General features: G+C 30.2%; 1 protein-coding gene across 23 annotated transcripts in view; it reads right to left on the bottom strand.

The window, feature by feature from the left end:
• Positions 1–26,407, bottom strand: part of LOC139522826 (cell adhesion molecule CEACAM5-like) — a 108,892-nt gene that overhangs the window by 34,010 nt on the left and 48,475 nt on the right. For 22 of the 23 annotated variants that reach the window (XM_071316394.1, XM_071316398.1, XM_071316393.1 and 19 more), the window contains 9 exons: positions 9,965–10,333; positions 5,907–6,212; positions 4,866–5,168; positions 3,744–3,881; positions 2,858–2,986; positions 2,028–2,303; positions 1,425–1,511; positions 833–1,009; positions 263–487 (listed from right to left, as the gene is read on the bottom strand). In XM_071316394.1, the coding sequence (XP_071172495.1) occupies positions 263–487; positions 833–1,009; positions 1,425–1,511; positions 2,028–2,303; positions 2,858–2,986; positions 3,744–3,881; positions 4,866–5,168; positions 5,907–6,212; positions 9,965–10,016 (1,693 nt within the window). In that variant the 5' untranslated portion in view covers positions 10,017–10,333. Of the gene's footprint in view, positions 1–262; positions 488–832; positions 1,010–1,424; positions 1,512–2,027; positions 2,304–2,857; positions 2,987–3,743; positions 3,882–4,865; positions 5,169–5,906; positions 6,213–9,964; positions 10,334–13,076; positions 13,165–26,407 lie in introns of all 23 variants that reach the window. The other variant, XM_071316401.1, reaches the window with a different exon arrangement.

The following is a 26,407-nucleotide window of genomic DNA, read 5'->3' as shown; positions in this document are numbered from 1 at the left end:
AATAAAAGATAATATCATATCCTTGTAATACAATGATTTGCAATTATTGGTAATCAAATGAGAAAGAAGATTTACAACTTCCTTCAAAGGTTCCTTATCATGTCTTGAACAGGAAAAGAACAACAAAGCTCATTTTACACATGCATAAATATTTTCCTTAAATCTATTGTAAAGGGAAGTAATCCATGAACTTTCTGCAACTTAAATTCCCCAATTATAAATTATAAGAATATTACCTCATTATAAACTATATGAATATTACCTTGTAAATAAACTTGACTAGTGACAAGGAAACTGAATGTGTCGACTGGTAGAACAGTAGTGGTTAATCTATATAATTTCCCCGACGTATCCAAAGGTTTGCCGTTTTTATACCACTGAATTAATGGTTCTGGACGTCCTCTTACTTTACACTGTAACCAATAACCTGTTCTGTTGTTGTATATAGTATCTTTGTCTTTATGAACACCTACATATGTTGGTTTTTCTGAGGAGAAAAAAAAAATACATAAAATATTAAGACAATTTCTCATTGAAAAATTGTTTAAATTGAATGTTATTGCTAATCAATGGGAAATAACTCCATTTTATTTAAGAAAAGAAAAAGATTTCAGATTTTAAAAACAAGTATCAAACATTGCAAATTGATGGTTTAAAAAAAATCAATCATATATATTCATTAAAACAATGAAAACATATATGTGGAGATGGAAGTGGTTTATACTTAACAAATTAAATTTACCAAAACGAAAGTTTACAAACTTTAACTACTAGGAATATATATATATAGGATGTGAATTTGAAATACTATGATTATATTACAAGTACTCACCATTGACAACCACAGGGACTGTACTTGAGCCTCCCCTCCCCATCATGTTTTTAGGTGTACAGGAATAGTTGCCATTATCTTGTAACGTGACTCCATTAATTATAAGTCGTGAAGTTTCTGTTGCTAATAACTGGTTGGTTTCAACTTTTCTCCATTCATATGTTGGTGCTGGATAGCCTTAAAATTAAAATTGCCAAATTTCATTATAGCCTGACACTTGACAAATTTGAAAAGAAATAAGCATACATGAAATATTCAGAGAAATATAGAAAACGTAATCATCTGAAAACCAAAGGATATTGATTCATTAATGCTAAATGTTTATATTTGGTTAATGTAAATATGCTTTGAGTGTTTCCAAAGTGCATTTCAATCAATTATTCCTAAATTTAAGAATACAGTTACTTTTTGGGATCTGTTAATAAACTTTGTATAACACATGTCTTTAAAGGTGTCCAAACTGGCCATGAAGAACCTGTTTATGTGCTTACTATGATTTGATGAATAATTTTAATTGTTTATCCTTGAATATCCATGTAAAATCGATGCATTATTCTGTATCTATTAATTACATAGTATATAATATAATTACCTGGATCACTAACAGAGCAGGTAAGAGTCAGAGAATTTCCTACAAAAACAGGTGAAACTGGGGCAATGTTAGAACTGCCAGGGGAATCTGAAAAATATAAAATATCATGTGTTTATATCATTATCACTAAACTATCTATCACTCAATAACACAAAACATGCTTATATGTTCTACTATAAGCATTTTTATAATTTGCTCATAATTGACAGAAAATATTTGAATCGATCCACATGCATAATGTTAAATTAAAGATAGATATATCCAACTTCATTGGTTCTTGCTCATCTTTAATTTAAATTGTAATCCTAATGCAATTTGAAATATTATGGTTAATGATGACAATGGAATGTTCTTCAAAGTGCAGTGGCAAATATTACATGCATATCAGGATCAAGGTGTCTGTCCAAAGCCATTGAGATATGAATTGCATCAAAAAATTGGAAAAAAAACTTGGAGAAAAGTAGACAACACATGCACAATTAAAACTGAAGCTGCTTAAAACAAATTACCAATATTTCTAAAACATAGTTTTACATTCTAAAAGATGATAGAATTCAATTACACAATTGCACATTAAAACTCTTTTTTTTTTTACTAACTTACATCTAACATAGAGATATGTATATTTAATCCTTTCTTCAATACGTTCAGAATCTCCTGACGGCCTCATAGCATTCTTAGAGATACACGAGTAGTTGCCCTTGTGTGAACGTTTGATATTGTCAATAGTTAATCGGTTGTTGTTTGATTGGATACTGTTGTCGGTCTTCTGCCATCTTGTGTAAAAGGGGGTGGGGTAAGCATCAACATTACATGTGATATCTAATGTCGCTGATTCATTTACTTCGTAAACTTCTGGTATTGTAATGACTGGAGGATCTGAAGAAAGAAAAGAATCTAGTTATTTCTTACATATCGAACAGTCAGTGGGGATTTATGTCCCTAATCAATGTGAACTACTCAAACCTATTCTACGAGTGTTTTGTTTTTAAATTCTCTTTTGAAAAATTATCAAAATAAGGGAAAATTAAATTAAAAAAAGCAAAGGACAATTTTCCACAACTAAAAAATACTATTGATCCCCTAGCTAAATCATGCAATACTTCAATTTATCATGGTATTACAGAGTTGTGTCCCTTTAATCAAAATCAAAATGCTTTTTTTCCTTTAAAAGTTTTCTGCTTAGTACTATGGAGTTGCGTCCCTTTGATCACAATCAGAATGTTTTTTAAAAGTTTCCTACTTAATTCAATGTGAGATAATAACATTTTTGTCTAGTTTAAAACTTTTAAGAGATAACAAGAGTCAACTCATACTGCTTTTTTTTAATTGTCGTTCCTTTCTTTCTTTTTCATGTTTGCTGTTTTGTTCAACATCAGAGATCAATGGTGTCAGTCATGTCAATTCTCTCTCTCTTCAAATAAAATACTTACATAAAACATTGACTGTTGCTGTGTCTGTAGCTGGTTTAGTGATGCCATTTATTGAATTGGAAGATGAACATGAGTATGATCCACTGTCAGTTTTACTGGCCGGTGAAAAATCTATGCGGGAATTTGTGGCTAAAAAAAAATGACAGAAGATTAATCATTATGTAAAAAGGCAAGTTCAAAGCAAAAAAAAAACTCACACTTTATTCTTAAATCTAGCTGATCTGATGCTTTTTTTATCATGACAATGTAATTCAAACTTCAAATGATTTAAGAACAAAATTAACATCCATTCAGATTTTTTACATTTAGTTTCAATGGTAAAATCTCTCTTTTGTTTTTAGTGTTGTTGGGTTGCTTTGTCACTGACCTACACTCATATAAGATCTTCTTTTATTTCATGTTAAAGGAAACATGGTTTTTTAGCATTGTTCAGATTGTTTATTGTTGGGTTCTGTCAGTTATCCTACAAAATACCATTTTACTACACAAATGCAAGAGAAGCTATATCTGTATAGTAGATACATATTTAATCTTCTTATATTCTTCTTCTGCTGTGAGCAAATATTCCATTCTGGTGTTCTCTAAATCTAACAAATTTTTGAATTTTTTTAATGCATCCAATGTTAAAATGAAGGTTAAGGATAATATACATTGTTGAAAATATAAAACTTGATTGTATTTGTTATGAAACAGCAGAGGAGCTCAGTAAGTCTGATAATTTCTCAAATCTGTGTCCAAAAAGTTGATTTTTTTACAACTTAAATCTGTATACAACAACTTTGTGTGCTCCTTTACACTTATATTTTATATCGGACATCAGAAATGGTAACAAATGTATAAGCATTACACCAAGGGGGATTGAATAATCTGTGTTCTGTTTTCTTACTTTGAAGAGGTTGTCCATCTTTGGTCCATGATATAGAATTTACTTGTGGGTTTGCACTAACATTACATGTTAATGATCCTGCACTTCCTAACTCTAATGATAAGTCTTTATATGGTTTAAATGTTATTCTCGGATGATCTACAAAAAAAAACCAGAGTTATCTTTCTTTGTTCATTCCAATGTTTGACTGTTCATGTTGAGCACAAAAATATTGTGAGGAACATAATGTTTTTGTGCCCTCAAACATTTTATTGCTATTTGAACTTACTTGTACCTGCTGAAGATTATTCCTGGAACAAGTGCCATGCTTGTAGATTTAAAAATTATACTTTTTTATTTTTTTATTTAAAGGAATTTAACACCTATTTTTGGTCCTGAAAAAGACGCTTTTATGATCTCTTTTAACTTTGAACATCTTGTATAAAAAACCGTAAATACATGTAGATTACACAAGATTAAGTCATAATACATGTATGCTCCATTTTCAAGAAATTGAAATTATTGAATTTAAAGTTTTTCCTCCTGTTTCCTTTTGTTAAAAGTTTGTGTGCAGCCAAGAAACATCATTATTATTATGAGAATCTTCATCGCCTATATCAAAATCTTTTCAATAAAAGAGTTGTTTTTGGTGTAGGTGAGCTCATAGTTTTGACTCCCAAAAAAAATTACTTCGAAGTTGATGTAAATTATAAATGTTTGTTAAAGAAGTTATTTCAATATTGTTGAATGCCAGTTTTGCTGCTAACTAAATAAAACTTCATATCTGAGTATCAAAATTCGCCCAAAAAGATACTGTGGATTCATTTATTTTCAGGAGTACCAAATTTCAGGCATTGAGGGAAATTGGTATTTACCTGGATATTTGATTTCCTGGTTTTAATTGAACATTTAAATTCATGGTTAACATTTATCCACAAAATCAATGAACAAATTTATACCCCACAAATAATAATGAATCCACAGTTTATATTAGAACTTTTCAATTATTTTCATTTTAGCAGTAATGTTGTCATTTAAGAATATAGATCATTAAAAATGTTCAATATACTTGAAATCTCCCCATTTATAATATAATATGTGAACTGTTGCTTATAGAAATATAATTTGTATTTAAATACTTACAAAGCACCGATATTTGTGTTGATGTGGAATACGGATTATTCTGATTGACAGAGTTTCTGACACTACATGAATAAGGCGCTAAATGATCACTATAATCCAAATGAACAGTTAATTGACTAGACGATAATCCGTTTGGGACTTTTGTTACTATAATGTTTGAATTGAGCACTAATCCATTTTTGGTCCATGTAAATTCAGGAGGTGGATTGCCTCCCGAAGACGAACAAGTTAATGACACAACATCCTTTTCCACTTTTTGTGGTCGAGTGTCATTGATTGAAATACTTGGCTGGCCAGGAGTCACTAAAAAAGAAAATAAACATATCAATATTAGAGAATATATTTTTCAGTTTCTTTTCATATTCTAACCTAGAGTTATCTCCCTTACAACACTTTTTTTTCATCAATAAAATATTCACTGTATGTTTCTAAAATATTTGTTTTTTGTTTATTGTTTTGTACATATATCAGGCTGTTGGTATTCAACTTCGAATTGTTTTACATTTTTCATTTCCGACCTTTTATAGGTAAATATAGGATATTGGTATTGCTCACTGTTGAAGGCTGAAACAGTGATATATGGTTCTTAATTTCTACATCATTTAGTCCCTGGTGGGGAGTTTTCTCATGGTCAATTATACCCCATCTTCCTATATCTAAATAGGTCAGTCATTGTTTCAATACAGCACAGTAATTCTGTTGAGGTATAATACAATGTAGTATATGCTGCATTGATCTTTAGGATTATTTTGTACCTAATGAGTCTAGATGCACCATTTGTAATTTATAAAAATTACTAACCATACTCAGGCATGTAATGTTGCAAGATGTATTTAAACTCTTTTAATAATGTTATAAAGCTAAAAAAAAATGGACTAAGGCGAAAACTAGCCAATTACAGCCAATGTCTACTTAATGTACTGGTACACTGCAAGACAGATACTTACCTTAAGCAGTCATTATTTCCTGAATCTACATTAAATTGTATATACTAACTCAGAACAGTCATTTCACTTTTTACACAACAAGATAGATACTAACCTAAAACAGTCAGGTGTACAGTGACAGCTTTCTGCGAGTCTGGCTGTATATTTTGTATGTTACACGTATAATCATCATCATCACTTTTTTGCAGATTAGTTATCTGCAGGTTAAACTTAGAAGCTACTGGAACAGTAATACGGCTATCACTTGATACTACACTTGTTCCCACAGCAAGTGTATTACCATTTTTATTCCATGTAACAAAACCCGGTTCACCCGTAACTTTACATGTTAATGTGACTGTACTACCGACCGGTGCCGTGACATCGGTTGGTCTCTGTTCCCATGATGCTCCTATCACGACTGAAACAGACAGAAAGTTTATTATATCATACAATACTCACATTTATATAAATATCACGACTGAAACAGACAGTAGGTATATCATACTATAGAACTCATGTTTTATATAACCTACAATTAACATGTACCCTAATATATGTAGTACATATTATTGACATTATTATGCATTTTTATATGATATTTTGCTACAGACTGCTTTTTGTTGGTAACAATTCTTTCTAAAGCTACTATATATTTAATATTTTCCTATAATGTATGAATATTGTCTATGTAAAGGAAATTTGGGATATATTATCCCAAGAATATTATATTCACAGAGGCCAATGGCCAAGGTTTATATAATATTTTCTTGGTGGAAAAAACTTGTATTCACTTGATTGATAGTTATTAATTGTTCTTTTATGTGACACATGCATTTTTCAAATTAGTTTTATACTTTAATGAGCTTTTATCATTCATTTTTCCTAGATTTTAGTGTATGCTAGGCTTTAGAACATTAGGTTTCTAATGTTTTATGGTGTGCAAGGTTAATACAATGTTTTAACAGGAGAAATAAAAGTCAAATCTTAAGTTGTATGATAGGTCTTGTATTGTGTGTATTTATAGTCTCAATAAATGACCAGTAACTGTCCTCAAGTCTAAAAGCAGATCATTGGAACAATTGAACAAAATCATATCAGTACAGATTCATGTTAATGAATACCAACGTGTACCAAAAATCTAAACTTTTCGAATTTTTAATAATTTATATACATGTAGATTTAAGTTTATCAAATACAACACTTTTTAAGGTCCAAATCACTCTGAATTATGACACTTTAAACTTGCATAACCCCACCTGGTGTTCAGTATCTTATCTAACGCTAACTTTTATCTCTTTATAAGCCATTGTCAACACACTATATTGATTGTATTATCATGTAGAGGGCGACAATACTCTCAGAAACTTCCTTTTGTAGAGAGCTGTCCAGAGGAAATATCGTTAAAAATAACAGCAGGGGATTACCTAGATGACTCATTAAAGGCTCCTCTTTATGGCTTTTTTTAACAGGGTAGTTTGCCATAATCACCACTAGTTTTTTCACAGTTAGCCCCACCCTTACATATCGTGACGTTACTGATTTTCTACAGTCTTTTGTTGTTTATTTACTTTTCAAGAGTAAAACTTTGAACGGAAATCATTAAAACTGATCAAAGACCAGATGACCAATAACTTTGAAATTTTCACAAGGTTATTACTGATACTAGTGAAAACAAAATTGATCAGAAATAATATGAGTTCAATAAAAATCCTTGCAAAACATCATGCTCATAAAAAGACACACCTTCATTAACATGATTAAGAAAAGAGCTTAAATAATGACAATAACGACTGAAATAGGAGAAACTTTCATTAAGAAAACAGAAATGGATTATATGTGTCAAATATACGATTCTATTTTTAAGGGAAATTCCTATAAAACTGTGATTCTCCTCATTTTACATTGAAGAAATAAGAAAAGCAACATTACATGAAAACAATACTACAAGTACTTTTATAAGCTATTGCCATTAATTAACTTATTTAATTCAATTGAATATCTATTAAAAATCATTGTTCCAATCTATTTCAGCTTCTTTCAGAAAATCTACATAAAGAATGTAATTAATTTGAGTGAACCAGTTTAATGGGAATATTTCAATTAAACTTTCTTCCTTGACACCTGAACATAAGCTAAAGAACACATGTCTACAAAACATACATCATTGTCGTCTGCTGTGTCCACTAACAGGCTTGACACTGACCCTTACTGACCGCTACAATAGAGGCTACTATTATAAACCACTCAGTCATTTGTAATACACGTACTCTATGGTCTTATCACGATTTCATTACTGTCAGAAATCTGAATCATACAGAGTAATTCACTCAATATATTTAATTCCTGCAAACATCAATAAGTTTGTAGGAATTGTTCGGTCAAAATATTTTGAATTATCTGAATTTTTAGCTTAATCATAATAAGCAAATTCCAAAGACAAGGATTTGAATTAAAACGAAAATAGTAGATTTTAAATATAAAACGGACAAAAATGGACAGAATTTGGATAATGGCACTTTATTAACAAAAGTCACTCTCTCTTTCCAGGAAGTTGAACTCTGGACTGCGGTCAAGAATTTCAGTTTTAGTACTTGAAATTTCTGAATTCTTCAATTTTCATGGAATTTTCACAGAAACGTGTTGAATTTGATGAAATTATCATGTATAGCTGGAAGATTATTTCTGGTGTAATTGTGAAATCCAATGAAAGGACAGTAAATAATTATCTAATCAATTTCTGGTCCAAGTTTAGATAAAAATCAGTTTTTTGTGGATTGTTTATAAATAAAGTTTAATTCATTTAATCAAGTTGAATTGCTTGTTTGTATTTTTTTAAATCTTACTCATGACCTACCCACTCACCTTGAAAAAGTCCCATGTCAGAAACATCTGACAAGGCTATGATAAAATCTTGATTCTACCCCACAATTTTACACTTCATAGAGTGAAAAGAATAGTGAAACTCAAGAAACATAGTCAAATTAGAGTATAATTTACAGGGATAAAAAAATTATGAATCAGTTTAAATGAATTAACATTCCTTCTTTTCATTTTCATAACATAAAACAGAAATTTGTCCTAATTGTTTTTTAACAGCAAATTGATATTGTAATTGTTGGTGAAATCTGTAATTAATTTTATGATAAATTTGTTACGTTTCTTGAGACCCAATTTAATTCAATATTTATTTTTATGTTACACAATTAAGACGAAGTAGGACAGTTTCCGATACTTAAAGTTAGGTAAAAAAAAATCTGGAATAGGAAATCTTGCTTTTATTTAAGATGTATGGTATCTGTCGAGACCCAATACATTTTGAAATAGCCAGAAATAAGCAGTAAGTCCATCTCTGTTTTAGGAATATGAAGACCAGATGCAAATATTTAGAAATATGGACCATCACATGAAATAATACTGGAAAATACTTTGTGCTCAAGAAACAACCCAAAAGTATATTGCTGAAAACTATATGTTGCCCACTAAATGTCTTTTGGTTAATTTTGTAGCTGAGTTTCTGTCTTATTGAAGTATACCTTCATTTAGGGAAAAAACAAAAGTGGAAGGAAAGACAACATTTGATATAATTATAGTTGTCAGAACTGACAGATTAATGCAATATTCACAACTACCAGTGGTAAAACTATTATAAGTTAGAAGGGCTTTTACATTAAAATAGAGAAATTAATTATAAAGTTTCCGATTCCAATTATATAAAATAGATTCAGGAAGCATTCCCAGATGTTTTCTTAATAATTTTTCTCCATCTGAAGGACAGTACTAATAACATCAGAAAATTTAACCATTTTCCAAGAGGTTAATTATTAAAAATGAAAATGCTTTAGGTTAAATATTGAAAATGAAAATGCAAATGATATATGTTTCAATATATCTGAATGCTCATTTCTAATGCTTCACTTTTCAAAATTTTATCATTTTTGTGCTCACTATTTTTTTTCTCTCTCAAGTATTAAATAGGTTTTTATATGGGAGATCTCATATTTAGCAGGAAACTAGAGCATAAACTTCCTATGAATACTGAATAATCAGTAATTTTCATAATCTTTTGGTAACTATTCATCCCTCATTGGCTAACTTCTGAACCAATTTATTGCTTGAAAATAATCAGATTGTTTATTTTTCCTACTACAAACAATGACAAATAATTCTCACCTTCCAAAATGTGCAGAAGTAGAAGCAACAATCGTAAGATGCTAATCCACATGACATTGCCGTCGGTTCCCGGCTAAGTAAGATTCATTGGACGCGAAAGCTTCCTAGCTTTATAAATCTCAGAAGTAGAATTCTAACAAATAATATATATCTCCAACAAAAAATATCTATAACATCCTTACATTATAAAACTTTCACTTCATATATTATATCCATATATAAATCCGCTAATCTTATTTAAATCCTCATTTTTAAAATGAAATTTGAATCACTTGCTATTCCTTAAGAAGTCACATCCGATTTAAATATACTCCACAATTCTTCACAAGACAATATTTCTTTGTTAATTCTTCTGGAGTATATATTTATCTGAAATGAGAAATCATAAACTAGAGTTAAGGCAATAAATACAGTTTACAGTTTACAAGTTTACAACTAGATAATTGGCCAATAATTGATAAAAGTTTATCACCCTTATCTGAAATCTACCTGGACAAAATCGTGGGGACATATTGTTCAACGTACTGTACACTCCATAAATAACAATGATTTGGGAAGCTGTACAGTGTACCGTGACTTGATACTAAGGCTAAGTGTACAAACTGTACACTCCATAAATAACAATAATTGGGGAGCTGTACAATGTACCGTGACTTGATACTAAGGCTAAGTGTACAAACTGTACACTCCATATATAACAATGATTTGGGAAGCTGTACAGTGTAGTGTGACTTGATACTAAAGCTAACTGTACAAATATAGAGCATTGTATCAATAATTAGCTTTTGGGAAGATACAGCATACACTGACTTTATACATATTTATTGTTATAATTCTTTTTACTTTGTTTGAAACAAAAGATTCTTATAACGGGAAGTGATTCAATTTAAAAAAAAAACATCAAATCAGGAAACTTGCTTGTATGTTTATTTACTGAACAGCATTTTATGCAAGTTTTACAAGAAGTCAAGTTATTCTTGATAGGCTTACTAATATTTTGTTCTGTGCTACACAGAAAGGAACCATAATAAAATTTATCAATGATATACAGACAGATAAAGGTTCAATGAAATGTTTTATCTTGTTTCTGAACACTGAATCTGATCTATTTGGCAATGTAAAGTTCATTCTAACTGCCAAATCTAATTTGTAGAGGTGTTAGTCTAGGGTTCACACTCAGGTTAAATTGTTCAATGCATATTTTCAACTACAAATGTACATCAATCAAAGAAATTTCCTTCCAAAAAATATCAAATATGAAAAATGAAACAAGTAAACATGTTTACTGTTAAATAGCTGTATTTTTGGTTGCCCAGGGAACATAAATAAAGAAGTGGTAGAAAACATAGAAAATGTCCATAACTTTGTTTAACATTTTAATTACACATTTACTTTTAAAATTACAATATTAGCAGAAAGCATCATTTATAGACTCACTGGAACAAATAATAGCGAAAAAAGTTTTATAAAAAGAAAAAAATCTGACAAACCTCAGTTTTTTTCCCGATCAGAGAAAAAATTATGTCCAGTGTATAATAAGGTGTTAAATACACATAATGTTAATCATTGGTCAGGTATGATGATATTGACATGGTTATCGATTAGATATTGACATCTAATGATCTAGTGGGTAATTACATGTAGCGTGATGGTAGGGATGTAAAAATGTCTAATGGACTCATCGTGATGGTTACGTAGGGATGTAAAAATGTCGCACAAACTCCTTAAATAGCCAAAGACCTGGTCAACAGTCAATGTATTGAAGTCGCACTGAGGTGCAGGCTCTGTGTGGATTTTAAACTTGCAGTGATGTGCAGGCTCTGTGTTGATAACTTTGAAATGAGGAACAACAATAAACGTAACATTCCTTTTCGTTGGGATTTTTCAACTTGGTGTAAGGATTTTGTTTCCTGTTCTTATGAAAGAAATTTCAATGTCTCTACAATGGCCAATATTTTTTTATATTCCAGAGTATTTGACCAAAAAAACATTTATTGTATGAAGTATCAGAGTCAAATTATTTCTAGGAAAATAAGAGACAAATCAAATATTTTTTACACAGATATAAAATAAACTTACTTTTTTATTCCATTGAAAATCAAAAGTGAACATTTAAACCTAAAAAATTCCACAACTTGACCACAACTTGACCACTGGACAGTTAATAAATCAATGTCACACAACAATGACAATCGTTATATAATAATACAAAATTATTTTACATTTTTAGTCAAATTATCACTTCTTCTACAATAACTTGCTAATCTCCCTAATTTGTCTTTACATGAATGTCAATCAAAAATATTGACCTGCCTCAGGTAAACATGAAAGTGATTCCTACCTGCAAGACAGGTGTGCAACATACTGTATACAGTTAACTGGTACCCCTACCCCCTGCAGTTACCTATGGACTATAGAAATCTCAAGATCCATGTCATTTTTATGGCTAGAGGCTGTAAAATCCAAGTCAAGTGAATTATTACTATGATAAACTAAATAAATATTATTTTTCAAAATATTGATATCTATAATAGATCAATTTCAATATTTTGACCCAGAAACAAAGAAGTTAAACATACATGTTTTTAAAAGATTTAAAGGTCATCTCTTCAGTTAGGAACGACTACAATCCTACGATCGTAAAAATACTTCTATTTAAATCTATAAAGTGGTCATAAAAGATGAAAGCATTTAAATTTATAATAAGAAAGAATTTAAGCTTGGCTTTTATTTCTTTTATATATCAGCTCATTTTCAGTTATATTTTTTAAGTTTAAACTACATCATTTTCAAAATATAACAAAACATTTCCTTTAATGGTTGTCTCTATATATGGAAAAAGCTTCAAATTGGAAATCAATGAACAATAAGATTTCATTTGCTAATATGGAAAATTTCAAATGAATTATGTAAATTTATGATAAACTGTAATGAACATCTAACACATCAGTGCTGTACAAAAATAGTCCTTCAATTTTACTGCACAAATATATTTTTTAAAGACTTTCGTTTAGACATGCATCTTTTCTATGGATGAATTTCTAAAATAGGATATTTTATTTAGATATGATGTGATGTCTTATAGCGTGCAGCAGCAAAATAAACCATTAACCTCTGTTTCTCTGGCTTCGGAAGATGAGAATGAGCAGGCTACAGCAGAAGTCTGACTGTCTACAACCCAACAACCATATCTATCCAAACTGTGAACATAATACGTATCAATACAACCTGACGATATAAAAATTATCAGTTATGATATGAAACAAAGGAAAACACCTGGTTTCATGGCTAATTAAATGATAATGAACACCATTTGGTGATAGTTTATGTACTATTTTTTTTATCAACTTATGTTATAATCAATTCAAATGAGACACAATAAAATATGTTACAATATATTAACAGACCTCCACTGATAATACAACTAAAAAGAAAAAAAAAACATCTATCCACGTAAGTTTACATGTATACATATAAACTGAAATTTCACTCTTAAAATACAGATTCTGACATCCCCTTTTGGATAGATTAGACATATATTTCAAATTCCTATCAACATTACACACTTTGAAAAGTTTGACATGCCCCCCCACCCTTTTTTTAGCGGGAATATAGTTCTAGATAACTGACCCCCCTTCCTTTTTTGATAGGAATTATATGTTTAGATTTTTCTTCAACAACAACACACTCCTTGGTAAGTCTGGCATGCCCCCTTTTTGATAGATAAGATATATACTTCCAACTCCTTTCTACAACAACAATAACTGACATGCCCCCCTTTTTTTGATAGATCAGATATGTATTTTTAATTCCTGTCTACACTAACATGATCTATCAATAGGGATCAATGATAGACACATCATGTATTAAATCTGTTTGGCCTCAGGCTATTACCATCTTTCTTATGATCGGTCAAAACAGGAAAAATTTGTCAACAAAAAAAGTATGTCAGAAATTACAGATATTCTTTTTCGTTTTCTATGTTTTATTCTATCTTATCATAAGCAGCATGAGGCAACTTCAGAAAAAAGGAACACCATAATTTTAAAATAGAAAGATTTTGGTTTTTAATTACTGTAAATTCAGAAATTTGTGTGTGCATTCATTGTTGTAATTTTTTTTTAAATGAACAAAAATGCAAGCTTACTTATTCCTTTATTCAAGAAGATGCTGCATATGCTCCATTTATGCTATGAAAAAAAATTAAATGCAAGCTTTTATTTTTGGAAAACCTATCCTGTTATTTTTTTTTACAATAATAAAAGCATCACAAAAATTCTGAATATACAGGCTCTTATACACACAGAAGATTATTATCTATTCAAATATTTATTTCATTTTACAATATGTCATTTAATGAATTGTGTTGTAAAATGTTATTGCATGCATGCATTATTTCTAAAAGAAATTTTCTTTCTAATGTATGTTACAGCCTTTACTATGAAAGAAACTAAAAATATCTCATGATGAAAAAAATATCTTTTCATTTTATTATAAAAAAGTCCAAACAATAGAATCATAGCTATTAGAATCTAGACATAGATTTTACAGTATATACTTGATTCTTTTATATACTCAATTCACTATATAGCAATATAATGGCCACTGGGCATAGTTGTTAGTAATATCTATAAAACATCAAATTATCAGGAACACATAAAAATCATTTACAAGATCTAAGGTCTGGGTCAAATACTTCACAAAGAAATTAAAATTTATGGTCAATGTCCGAACATTAATATCAGATAATCAAACGATGAAAAAAACACTTTATAGCAATCAATATTTTAAAGTTAACAAGAATACAAGTCCACTTAGTACTAACCTTAGCGAGACATAAAGATCCTATCGCTTAAATTCAAATCATCGGAAAAAATAACTATTGATCAATGGGAACTGACTTCCATCTAATTATTTGAAAGAAAAGGAACACCTAAGATGCTAAAAATGGAATGACAAAATATAATTAGTTTGTAAAAGAAAAACGAAATGTACATTGCCTAACTCTAATTAGTTGACAAAAGCGACTAAAAGCCTACTTATAAAATAGGTGCAAGGTTTGTCTAAGATAAAATTACCTAAATTGAATAGAACGAAAGCAAATATGAGCGATAGTTGCAACTAATTATGCTTTTTCAATTGCATTTAAAAGGCCATCAATGCTTCGAAGATAAAGAATTTTAAAACGTGTCCTCTCTCAATTATATAACCTACAGGTGTTATTGCCAGTCATTGCTTTAATAGTATTTACACAAAACATTAAATAGGGAATCTTCTGTCATACAACAGGACAGGTTCCTTTATGTAATTCCCATATATTTATCACTTTAGTTATTTGTGCTTCCTATCTGAAGGAACACTCTGCGTGAGTTAGCCAACAATATAGTGCAGCCTTGTACAGCTTATACAAAATACTTTGGACCAAGTTGTTTGAATACACTTGAAAACTTTAAGGGTGATCTTTCTGTTATAAAGATATTTACAAAGTAAGAAATCGTTTATATAAAAGCTCATTGACTGTGCATTTTGTATACTAGGTTAATGCAATGAAGGAGTTAACCTTTCAACGACAAAAAACACTCATTATTAACTTTAAATATTAAGTCAAGAATTTCTATATGTAATTCACAGTTGTTTAAAAAATGTCATAGCAGTTGCAGATTCAGGATTTTATAAAAAAGGGGGGATGTGTTAAGCAAAAAATTAGGAGTTAGACCTGAAAAAGTCTATGCACTTACCAAATAAGGTGCTCCACAAGAAAATTGGCCCACAATCTCCCCTTTATCTGCATCTAATTGGTCAGATTATAACAATCTACATCTAAAATATATCTTTTTCTGTTTTCTACACCTAACACCTTATAGACAACCAATTTAATAAACTGAGCAAGTAAACCAGTATCAGACAAAAAACAAGTGATAAATTCAAAAAATTCGTGTAATTATTTATGCCAATAAAAGTTTAAATTAGAAAACGGTAAAAACGGCTGTATCTATAAAATGACAGGTAATTAATGAATATTCATGAGAAAAACTTGTGTCAATTTCAGCTTTAATCAAAATTATAAACAATCAATTCATAATTTACAACAATCCAATAATATTGTCTGGTTAAAAAGGTTTAAACATGTTGATTTTAATAGATTCAATGGTTTTACTGTTCAAATTTTAAATGATTCTGTAGCATGTGTTAAGTGGAAAGGAAAATTTTTATAACATAATGTTTTGGCTGAGTAAATATAATTAATATTAATTCATACAATGTGATGTGTCTGTAGAACAAACTTTTTATCCTACTAAAACCTACTTTTAAATTGAGTAATTTGTACCGATCAGAACTCATAAATTACATGATGCCATTTTGGTTATTTCTAAAATACATGCAAACGATTTGATAAATTATTTAAATTAAAATTGGCGAGGCTTCACCTGTATTTAAAAGACAACGTTTAAACAAACAAATTGAACAGCTTTGAGTCATGTTAAAATTAAATTTTGACAAATTATTGTTAATATTATTTATCTAATAATTCAAATGCACATGCAAGTTACTTTGAAGTATTAAATAAGGATAAAAGCTATCCATCTTATTGTGTTTATAAGAAATACCTTATTTTCGATACATCAATGTTTTATATACCTGTAAAGATTTATCATAAAATGAACAAATGCAGGAAGACATTATTTTCACTGTTAAGTGCAAAAAATATGTCTTGTCAGACAATTATTAAATTTTTTTGGAAATATAGCAGCATTAATTTTCAATTATAGGTTGTTCGATCATTTCAAGCTTGATAAAATCAGTGAAATAATTAAATTATCTGTATCAATGTCTGTTATATAATTCTACATGCATTTTGAACCAAATGACCATTTAATCCTATTTTAAGCAACAAGGCAATTGGCGTGAAACTCATGTCCAATGTAACCACACAGGATGTTATATCTTTAGATGTGCATTACATGTCAAATAATCAACGCCCACTGCACAACGGAAAATGACAAATTTCGGAAGGTCAAGAAAATCAAAAATAAGATACAGGTATCATAAACACGGAATAGTTATAAATGTTGTTCACGGAATTAAATGACCCCGTTACATTTTTCACAAACTGTCTAATTATTAATTGTCAATCGTTTTATAGAAAACTAATTATTTTTCAAGGCCAATTAAATGTGGTTTTCATTGACAAAAGTGTCATTTTCATAAAACGTTACAGTTGACGTTTTTGACATAATAATAAACGGCTTAGATCATGCAATGGTTTTCCGTATTGAATCTATGTCTGTCTCCCATACAGCCTTGATTGAGGAGATTTTAATACCGGGGTGTATAGGTTTACTTCCATATAAAATTACAAATTAACTATGTAGTTTACAAACATGCACCTATTAAACCAACTTGGATATTTTTGGTATGACCAAACACCCCACTGCATTTTGCATTAATCAAAATTATACTTAAATTACATCAAATTCAAATTCCTTTAATATTCTACTGAACAACAGTTTTGGAAATTTATTTGATATAGAAATTCAATATGGCAAAAACTTGTCTGACGCTATTTTTACTAGTTATCTGAAACAGAATTGTTCTTGTATAAGGACAATATTTAGAAGATATTTCAAGATGTGGGTTGATATAAAATACCTGCAGGACAGATGTACAACATACTGTATACTGTCAACTTTTATCCCAACCCCCTGGAATTAGCTATGAGCTATTGAAATTTCAAGAACCATCTTTATGACTAGAGGTTGTAAAATTCTTGATTTTTTTTCTAATTGAAACTACCTCCATCATTTTTATTTCTATAATTGCAAGTTATTCTATCCGATTTTATAAATAAAGTAATTCCTATGCAATGTAAAGTTTATCTACAAAGCTGTACAAAGAAACAAACCAATAGTTGACTCAACAAGCTATAATCTATTAAGGGTGGGTGTTTTATCAAACCAGATGAAGTCAGCTATATTCTCACAGATCTACTAATAATACACATCAAGGATTATTCAATGTGATTATATAGGGTGCATTCTATAAAGTATACAATCAAAAACTGTAATCCCAATGTCGTTAAAATCATCAAACCACAATGTCAGTACTGGGGAGTGTATCATATTCTCTATTTCATACCTAAATTACATACTACTTTCCATCAGGCTTAACTTATTTGACTTGCAAATATATATTTTCCAAAACCTGCTTATCATTGAGTAACGATGAATAGTCGTTCATGCATGACAAGTAGCAGCCTGAAATGAAATTCACATCACTTTCAAATCAGGGGTAAAAAAATGAAGTACGAACTAAAGTCTCCCTATTCAGGATGTGTAAAATCCGAAGACTTTATGTTCGCCATGTCAGGTGTTGATATATTGTCACCTGTAGTTAAACCCTCCCATGATTGAATAATAAATAAATTAGGCGTGCAACATACAACGTTTTAAGTTAATATTAGACGGGCTTATTCAAATAAAATTTCAATTAAATATGCTGCAAATTATAACTTGTGTGAACAAATACAATAGTCTGAACTTCCTGACTGACAAATGAAAGGGGGGATAATCCATTACCACAGGACCGGAGAAAGTGAAGAAGGTAGAAGCCACCAACGGAAGTTCCAAACCTAGGGTAGGATGACTTCATTAAGGCTAGTTTTACAAACCACAAAAATTTTAATCATCAAATTAAGATGGAGTGAACTATTGGTTGTATGTTTTCTTAATCCTCGGGGTTAAACCACAGCCACAAAAGGTAAAATGATGAAAAGTGAAACCGAGAAAATCCATCATCGGAAGTTCACTGATTTTAAGTAAGCAAAGATCACATTAGCAACCAAAAAGAATTTAAAGAATCTGAAAATAAAATGACCAATTACATCTTTTCAAATCTCCATCTTAAAGAAACTTCTTTTGATTGCATTAACTTATTCAAACAAATTCTTGGAGGTCTATTTCTCAAAATATGATAGAACAACACCAAGCTATCTTCCTGGGAGCTTATTCTTAACACACAATACACTCACAAACATCAAGCTATCATCAACTTACCCCATAAAAACAACATTATTTATAAGTTGATCCACACCATCAAAAAAAATTTTAAAGATTTTTTGTTCACTTGAAGTAGTTTCCAAGCACAAAAGAACTCATTGGAAATATTTGATGAATCTCAACCATTTTCCTTTGAATGAATTTTACAACATAATAAACATTGAAGTTTAAGGGTTTACTGGCAATAACTCATATCAAGATACATCAATTAAAGTACAAATAATATCAAACTCAAGATGAAAAATCATACCAAATTCTTCTATTCTAGGGATACAATATGTCCTAAGAACCAATCACAACACGTGAAGAGGGCCACTATTTATGGTTGATTTGTTACAAAATTAGCAATTAAAGCATTTTATCACAGAACTATTCCCTAATAGAGACCTGAGGACACTCATATCTTTCTAAAACTGGAAAATGAGTCAACGTCAATTAGATAGAAAATTGTAATCATGGAAAAATAGTCGAGTGTGAAATGGAATCTGTGTGCTTTACTGGAATTGTAAAATAATCAAATTTCAAAAGAGATTGTTAACCACTGAGGTAACAAAACTATTTAAACAGCAATCATAATCCTTATTAGCTGGAAAGGAGAATAGACAAATACAATTCAATTCAAAGGAAGAAAATCTAATTCAATTCCAAGGAAAAATATCACCAGCAGAAAACTCAATATGAAAGAGAACACAAAAAACAAATGGACAATGATGTGGCACCAACAATAATTTTTTAATTTCATACAAGTTCTTTTCAGGATCTGATAATGCAGGATAGTTTTTAGTAAGAATTGAATGCTTCTTTTTTATAAATTTATATTGGTGTAAAAGCACTGACAGAAGTACATTGAACATTGAAGAGTGGAAGCATACATGTAATGTAATTAAAAGACATTAAATAAACAGCCTTAGAAAAATGTAAAAAAAAACATTTAAGCCACAACAATTGCTGCTGTTGTTTTAAGTGAGATTTAAGAGATGAAAATAGGAGAAATTTCTACTTTCATCACTTTATAGATTGATAAGCCTTAACTTACTAATGCCAATAAAATATTCAGCCCCATTTTAATGTAAGATTAAAACATCTAATTTCATAAAGAAAGAATAACTTGTACACCCACATTTGATGCAATCTGATCGCCCTTGAAAACTTAATGCTATGAATTTTATGGATAAAAACTTCTGTGATGATTTATCAATACACTGCCTACTGTTCTGATATGAGCTATCTGTTTCTGAACATTTATCACTAAGTTGGAGGCCTGATACTAAATTAGAAACCAGTCTTAGATACAGTTAGGGCATGTCAAGTAGGACTAGGTCAGTCAGAAGCCATATTTCACTATCAAGTATGGGGTCTGATTCTGTGACTGATACACTATGGACATGCAGGGTCAAACACATTCTAAAGAGTGATGTCAACTGTGAAATATTACATGCACATATCTCTCACCAGGACATACCATCTCAGGATGCAGCTTGAAAACATACTGCATGCCAACATGTCAAGATCTAACAGATTTCAAACTTGAACTGTCAAAGACCTAAAAGTTATAGAGTACAGATTTCTATAGTAATTCTAAAGCCTTCAGGAAACAGAGTATTTATTTGCAAAAAAAATATATTTCCATCAATCAAAAATATATGTAATAAATCATAAATTACACATACAAAATAACTACATGTACCAGTAAATCTGAACTATATAATATTTATGAAGAGGATAAAAAAGAAGAAAGAAATCCATGGTTGAGTCATCTCTATTTTACAAGTATATATAACAATCCAACGATTTCCCAAAAAGTAATGAACATTAGCATTCAACTTAAACCATGAACATTTGCATGAAATCTGGTATAAACCAAGGAAACCCTAATACGTCATGATCATTTGCATGAAACCTATGAACCAAGGAAACCGTAACAAACCATGAACATTGGCATGAAAGGTATGAACCAAGAAAACCGTAATAAACCATGAACATTGGCATGAAAGGTATGAACCAAGGAAACCATAATAAACCATGAACATTGGCATGAAAGGTATGAACCAAGAAAACCATAATAAACCATGAGCATTGTCATGAAAGGTATGAACCAAGGGTTCCTATTAAACCATGAACATTGACATGAAAGTTATGAACCAAGGGTTCCTATTAAATCATGAACATTGGCATGCAAGGTATGAACCAAGAAAACCATAATAAACCATGAACATTGGCATTCAACTTATAAACAATAGGGTTCCCAACAAGCCATGAACATTGCTATTCAAGAGTATATGATAAACCAAATCAATGAACTATGCAAAATGCCATTTAATCTACACACCAATATGTTCCAAACAAACCATAAACATTGGCATTCGTAAAACTTTTATACTTTCATAGAAGAAGTCTATATAGAGATATCTCAGTACCAGAGCCTTTTGATAGTAAAATTAAGGTTGAAACCCCTATTTCTCTATAAGTAATCCCTCCATTACAGATCATATTGATTTATACTAGCTAACAGTTATCTTGTAATCCTTTTGTTCTTGTTGGTTCCTCTTTGTCACAGGATACTGTTCTATAATGGATAAAATTTCACAACAAAGAGACACACAAATCATGATTATTAATTATGAAATTTCTGTATCAATTATTGATTTGTCGGTAACAACCTTTGCTTTTCTTGGTAATATGATATAAAATGATTGTTTTGAATGACGCACCTGAATACTAACATGTTGATTACCTTGGACTGTTTCATGCAATAAACATCTGATATTGAATAACAAACTCCACATATCTTCTCCTATGCAACCTTATCCATCGGAAAACAATTCCGTGTTTTTTTGACAAACCATGATTAAAATATCGACTTATTAATTTGGTATTGTGTCTGTAGATAGATTATATTACATTTGTACCATTACCAGTAATAACGCAGGATGTCACAAATGTTTATATTACAAAAACCTGCTTTTTTTATCTCCAAATCTATACAGTAAGGCCAACTAAAATTAATTAGTAGATTTTCATCCAAATTTCTTGAAAAAATGGGGCGGGTGGGAGGATTTTATTTTTTAAATTTTATTTCATATGAAACCCTTTTGCATGTTTTGTGACGAGTTCTTCATATATGCAAGTGTAATACTAAGCTTATATCATGTATTGTTAAGGCCGTACAGTGACCTATAGTTGTTAATGTCTGTGTCATTTTGGTCTTTTGTGGATAGTTGTCTCATTGGCAATCATACCACATCTTCTTTTTTATATACACAAGTATGAGGAATCTTACATAATTTTTCAAATCCTTAAATAAATATATCTAATTGCGGCTTTAAAAACTAACAACAAAAACGTGTGAGAAATACTCCCTTCAGTTAGACTACCTACACCAAATGTATTTGGGTTTCTAAACAATGGTTTGTATTCCCATAAAATGAAGCAAATGCATTGGTATGCAACACAATTATTATGAGTACAGAATAAAATGAAAACTCAGAGTGTTGAAAATAATAGGGTTGGTACTTTATATGCAAGATGAAAATATAATTATCATGTAAAACATGAACTTAATAATAAAAAAAAAGTTGTTTAATGACTCTTTAATGACTCTTTTGGGGTGTATTGGGACATTTGCTGTTTGTCAACATAAAAAGACAGCCATGGGTAAAATCAAAGGGCTTGCATAAATAAAATGCATATGTTAGTCGACTTTTTAATTTCAATAAACGGTCATAAATCTGACAAGTTCGTGCTTGTATTTCAATATCTATAATCCAGTCATGTTTTCTGTATCAATGGTTTCCACGAATCTTGCGCTTTGGGTATCATTTACAGTTTAAATTTCCTGAGATAAAGTCATTGCATAAATTAAAAAGTCCGCAGTTTTCTAATCACAGAAATCTGTGACATACCGCGATTTGTGCAGTCTTGGAAACAGCGTGTTTCTCTTAACACCAATAGTTCACGTCATTCTCGTTATCAATCTTAACTCTCCGAAGATGATGTTGTCATCATAGAGCAGCGGAAAGGTCGACTTAATCATTTTTATAAGATTTACTTGAGGTACAAAACCGAAATTTGAAACAGGAAGTTGAGGATGAAACGAAATTTTAACGGTTACCGGTAACGGGAATGAACGAAATCCGGAAATCGTAAATTTTCTAAAATAAAAAAATTCGGGGCGGGACGATTTCAGAGGGGCGGGCGGGGATGAAAATCTATCAATTAATTTTAATTGGCCTAATACATAATATGACAATTATATGGAAGTATTAGTACCAAAACAGACAGCTACAGTACTTGTATAAACTAATCCGAAAGAAAATATGAAATTAATCTTACTAGCTATGAGAAAAGATATCAACCTTAGTCTATCTGTACAACTTTTCCAAAATGTCTGAAGTACTACCAAAATGATAAAGCACTGCTTATAAATATAGAGTTCTGAAACATGGACCAACTTATCTATGATTAACATTGGAATCCCCTACTATAGTACTAAGTATAAGTATGACACTGTACCATTTATATTATCTCAATGTTAGTCAGCATAAGATAGCCTCTACACAAACTTGAGACACAAACTTGGTCTGGTTACCAACCAACAACTTGGGACAATGCTTGATTTCATGGAGAGGTCTACTGATAAAATATCCCAATGATAAGATGAACTTTAAACTCTGACGACTGTCCAATGACATTGTTTTTTATTCTATTTGTCAATACTTTTCACTGAGGAATAACACAGAAAGAGAAACAATTCTTTTACTGTCTGTCCTATGTAGTATACATGTATGTCTATACTAGTATAATATATTATCCAACACCAATAGTACATCCAAAATTAACTCAATATAAAACACAGAGAACAAATCAATTGTTAATGAAATGGTAAATTACTGGTGTCTTAAAAATCAATTAAAATTAAAGAAATCAAACTGGTTTGTGCGTATCATGATAAATAAATCATTCTCTTTCACCTTAACCTTTAAACTTCTTAAACCTTACCAGTTTAGTACTGTAGGAGAATTGTTACAACTTAAAACATTAATACAACCTTGTACTATATAAACGGTTGTACAACTTCCCCGATATGTGTAAGAAGAAAAGTACCTGACATTACAAATGTTATTTTTCATGGACTGATGTATTTGAACATTGACACAGGATTGCTCCAACAAGATCCATCACACTTTTATTGTTTAAAAGAGAGAAAGGTCCACACAGGCTACAACATGACTGAACACTCAGTAATATTATTTAGATAGATTGCATTCTTAATCATTGTAAACATGCAGTTTATGTAGGATAATTGTTTCTAAAGGTTATGATTGTACTCCTTATATAAGTAAGCTTTGTCACAACATTTCTTCACATGTTACATAATGTGACATTTTATTTTTTTAAGAAAAACTTTAAATTCAGTTTCAGGAAAACTTTCTAAGTTCAAATTGATTCTTTTACATATTGGCTAAAAAGTTTGAAAACATGAAAAATGCTGAGGATGTTCTTTAAATGGTTTCTTAAATTTCATGATTTCAAGAATCCAACCTGTTTTAGAGTTTTTAATTTATCTGTTATCTTGCCCTTGTCTTGTATCTTCCTTAAAGATCAAATTATCTGAAGGATATTTAATTTCCTTAATCACAAAATAAGAGAAAAAAAGAAGGTTTTCTTTTTCAAGGTTTAAACACAGATAAAACTCTCATGCATGTTCAAACAATTTTTAAAAATAAAAAGAGATGTCAATGAAGCAGCAATCTACCAACAAAAAAAACCAAAAAGACATACAGTTCAACTAACAATCTTCAATTTTACAGCTTTTTCAATTTGTACCTATTCCTACGTAGACCACTTAAAAAATAAATACAATAATCCAAAAGAACATGCAAAGCTTCAAAAACTAAATTATGACTATAAAGTTTGATTCTATTTTAGTTAAATTACCTTGTACCAAGATGTGTCATCTTCTTTCAAATTTAAAATTATCTATGCAAAATTTTTTTTCAATGTTTAAAGAAAACATGAAATATTTATGTATTTTTAACCATCCTGTGAAGATAAACAGTTATTGAATTTAAAACTAAAGTCAATTCTCGGCTGGAATTCAAAATACATTTCACCTGTCTATATTCATCAGCTGATAAAACTTCAGTCTTGATTGAAACAAACATCTAGTATTGAAGAAATAGGTGTAAATTTCATGTAAAAAATCCACAGATGAAGGACAAGTATCTTCTTTATATCAATAAATAGAACCTTATAATTTGTTTTGAAACAATGTTGGAAGTTGGCAGGTTGTTCAACAGTTAGGTAGGATTAACAGGAAATTTGAGATAGAGCACAATGAGTCAGCAACACAGCAATATAACTAAAAACCCAAAACACATTTAATTTAACCATCAACCACCAGACACCAACCACCAGACACCAACCACCTCACACATCAACCGCCAACTCTTACCACACCGACAACAGATAGACATAACAATCACCAACTCTTACAAACTACTGACAACACATAAACAACAACCACAAACTGTTACCGTATAAATGACAAACCAACCACAGACTTATACCAGAATGACAACACACAAACACATCAACCATTAACTCATATCAGACGACACCATGTAGCCACACAAACACATCAACCATTAACTCATATCAGACGAAACCACATAGACACACAAACTAACATCTTATATAAGGCTGGTTACATACTAACATACTGACCACTAACATGTATCATCCTCACACTGATAAAACAATACAAACAATATAAAACAATAGCTGATTTCATGACTTCCATTTAGAGTGTTCAGAAATACATTTCTGTCACGAGTTATTCATTTCTTTGAAGAATTTAACCATAATTGGCAGTCAACAGCAGAGAACAGAACAGAAACTTAATAGAAAACAACAAGCATTCGTTAGTAACCAGAAACCAACACGTACAAGTGACAAACTTATATGATGTGACGTGACATGTAAGGACTAACAAACCTTGTAATCGGTAAAAAGATGACATATAAAACTTATGTCATAAATAGATCAATATCACCCACTTCAAACCAAATAATTAGTCATAATTCAGTATCGAATCATAGGTTTATATTGCCATGGAAACTGTTCACCTTGCAAAAAAGCTTTTGAAGAAGATTTTCAAGCTGTGAAAAAACTTTATGTAGTTTATTGTTATATCAACTGTGTATATTTTTCACATTATTCAATCATTAATATAATATGTAAAGTTTTAAAAGACAGTATCAAAAGATGAATGTACTAATAAAAGATAAGCAACATGCATTTATAGAAATATCGTCGAATATTTATCCTTTCAAGCATTGAACAAAATCACTGTTCTTTAATTTTACTTTAAAAAAATAAGACTCTA

This window comes from Mytilus edulis, chromosome 5 (genome assembly GCF_963676685.1).
Source record: "Mytilus edulis chromosome 5, xbMytEdul2.2, whole genome shotgun sequence".
NCBI classification, from domain to species: domain Eukaryota; kingdom Metazoa; phylum Mollusca; class Bivalvia; order Mytilida; family Mytilidae; genus Mytilus; species Mytilus edulis.
Note: the sequence above shows the minus strand (reverse complement) of the source record. Positions and strands in the feature narration are given on the sequence as shown.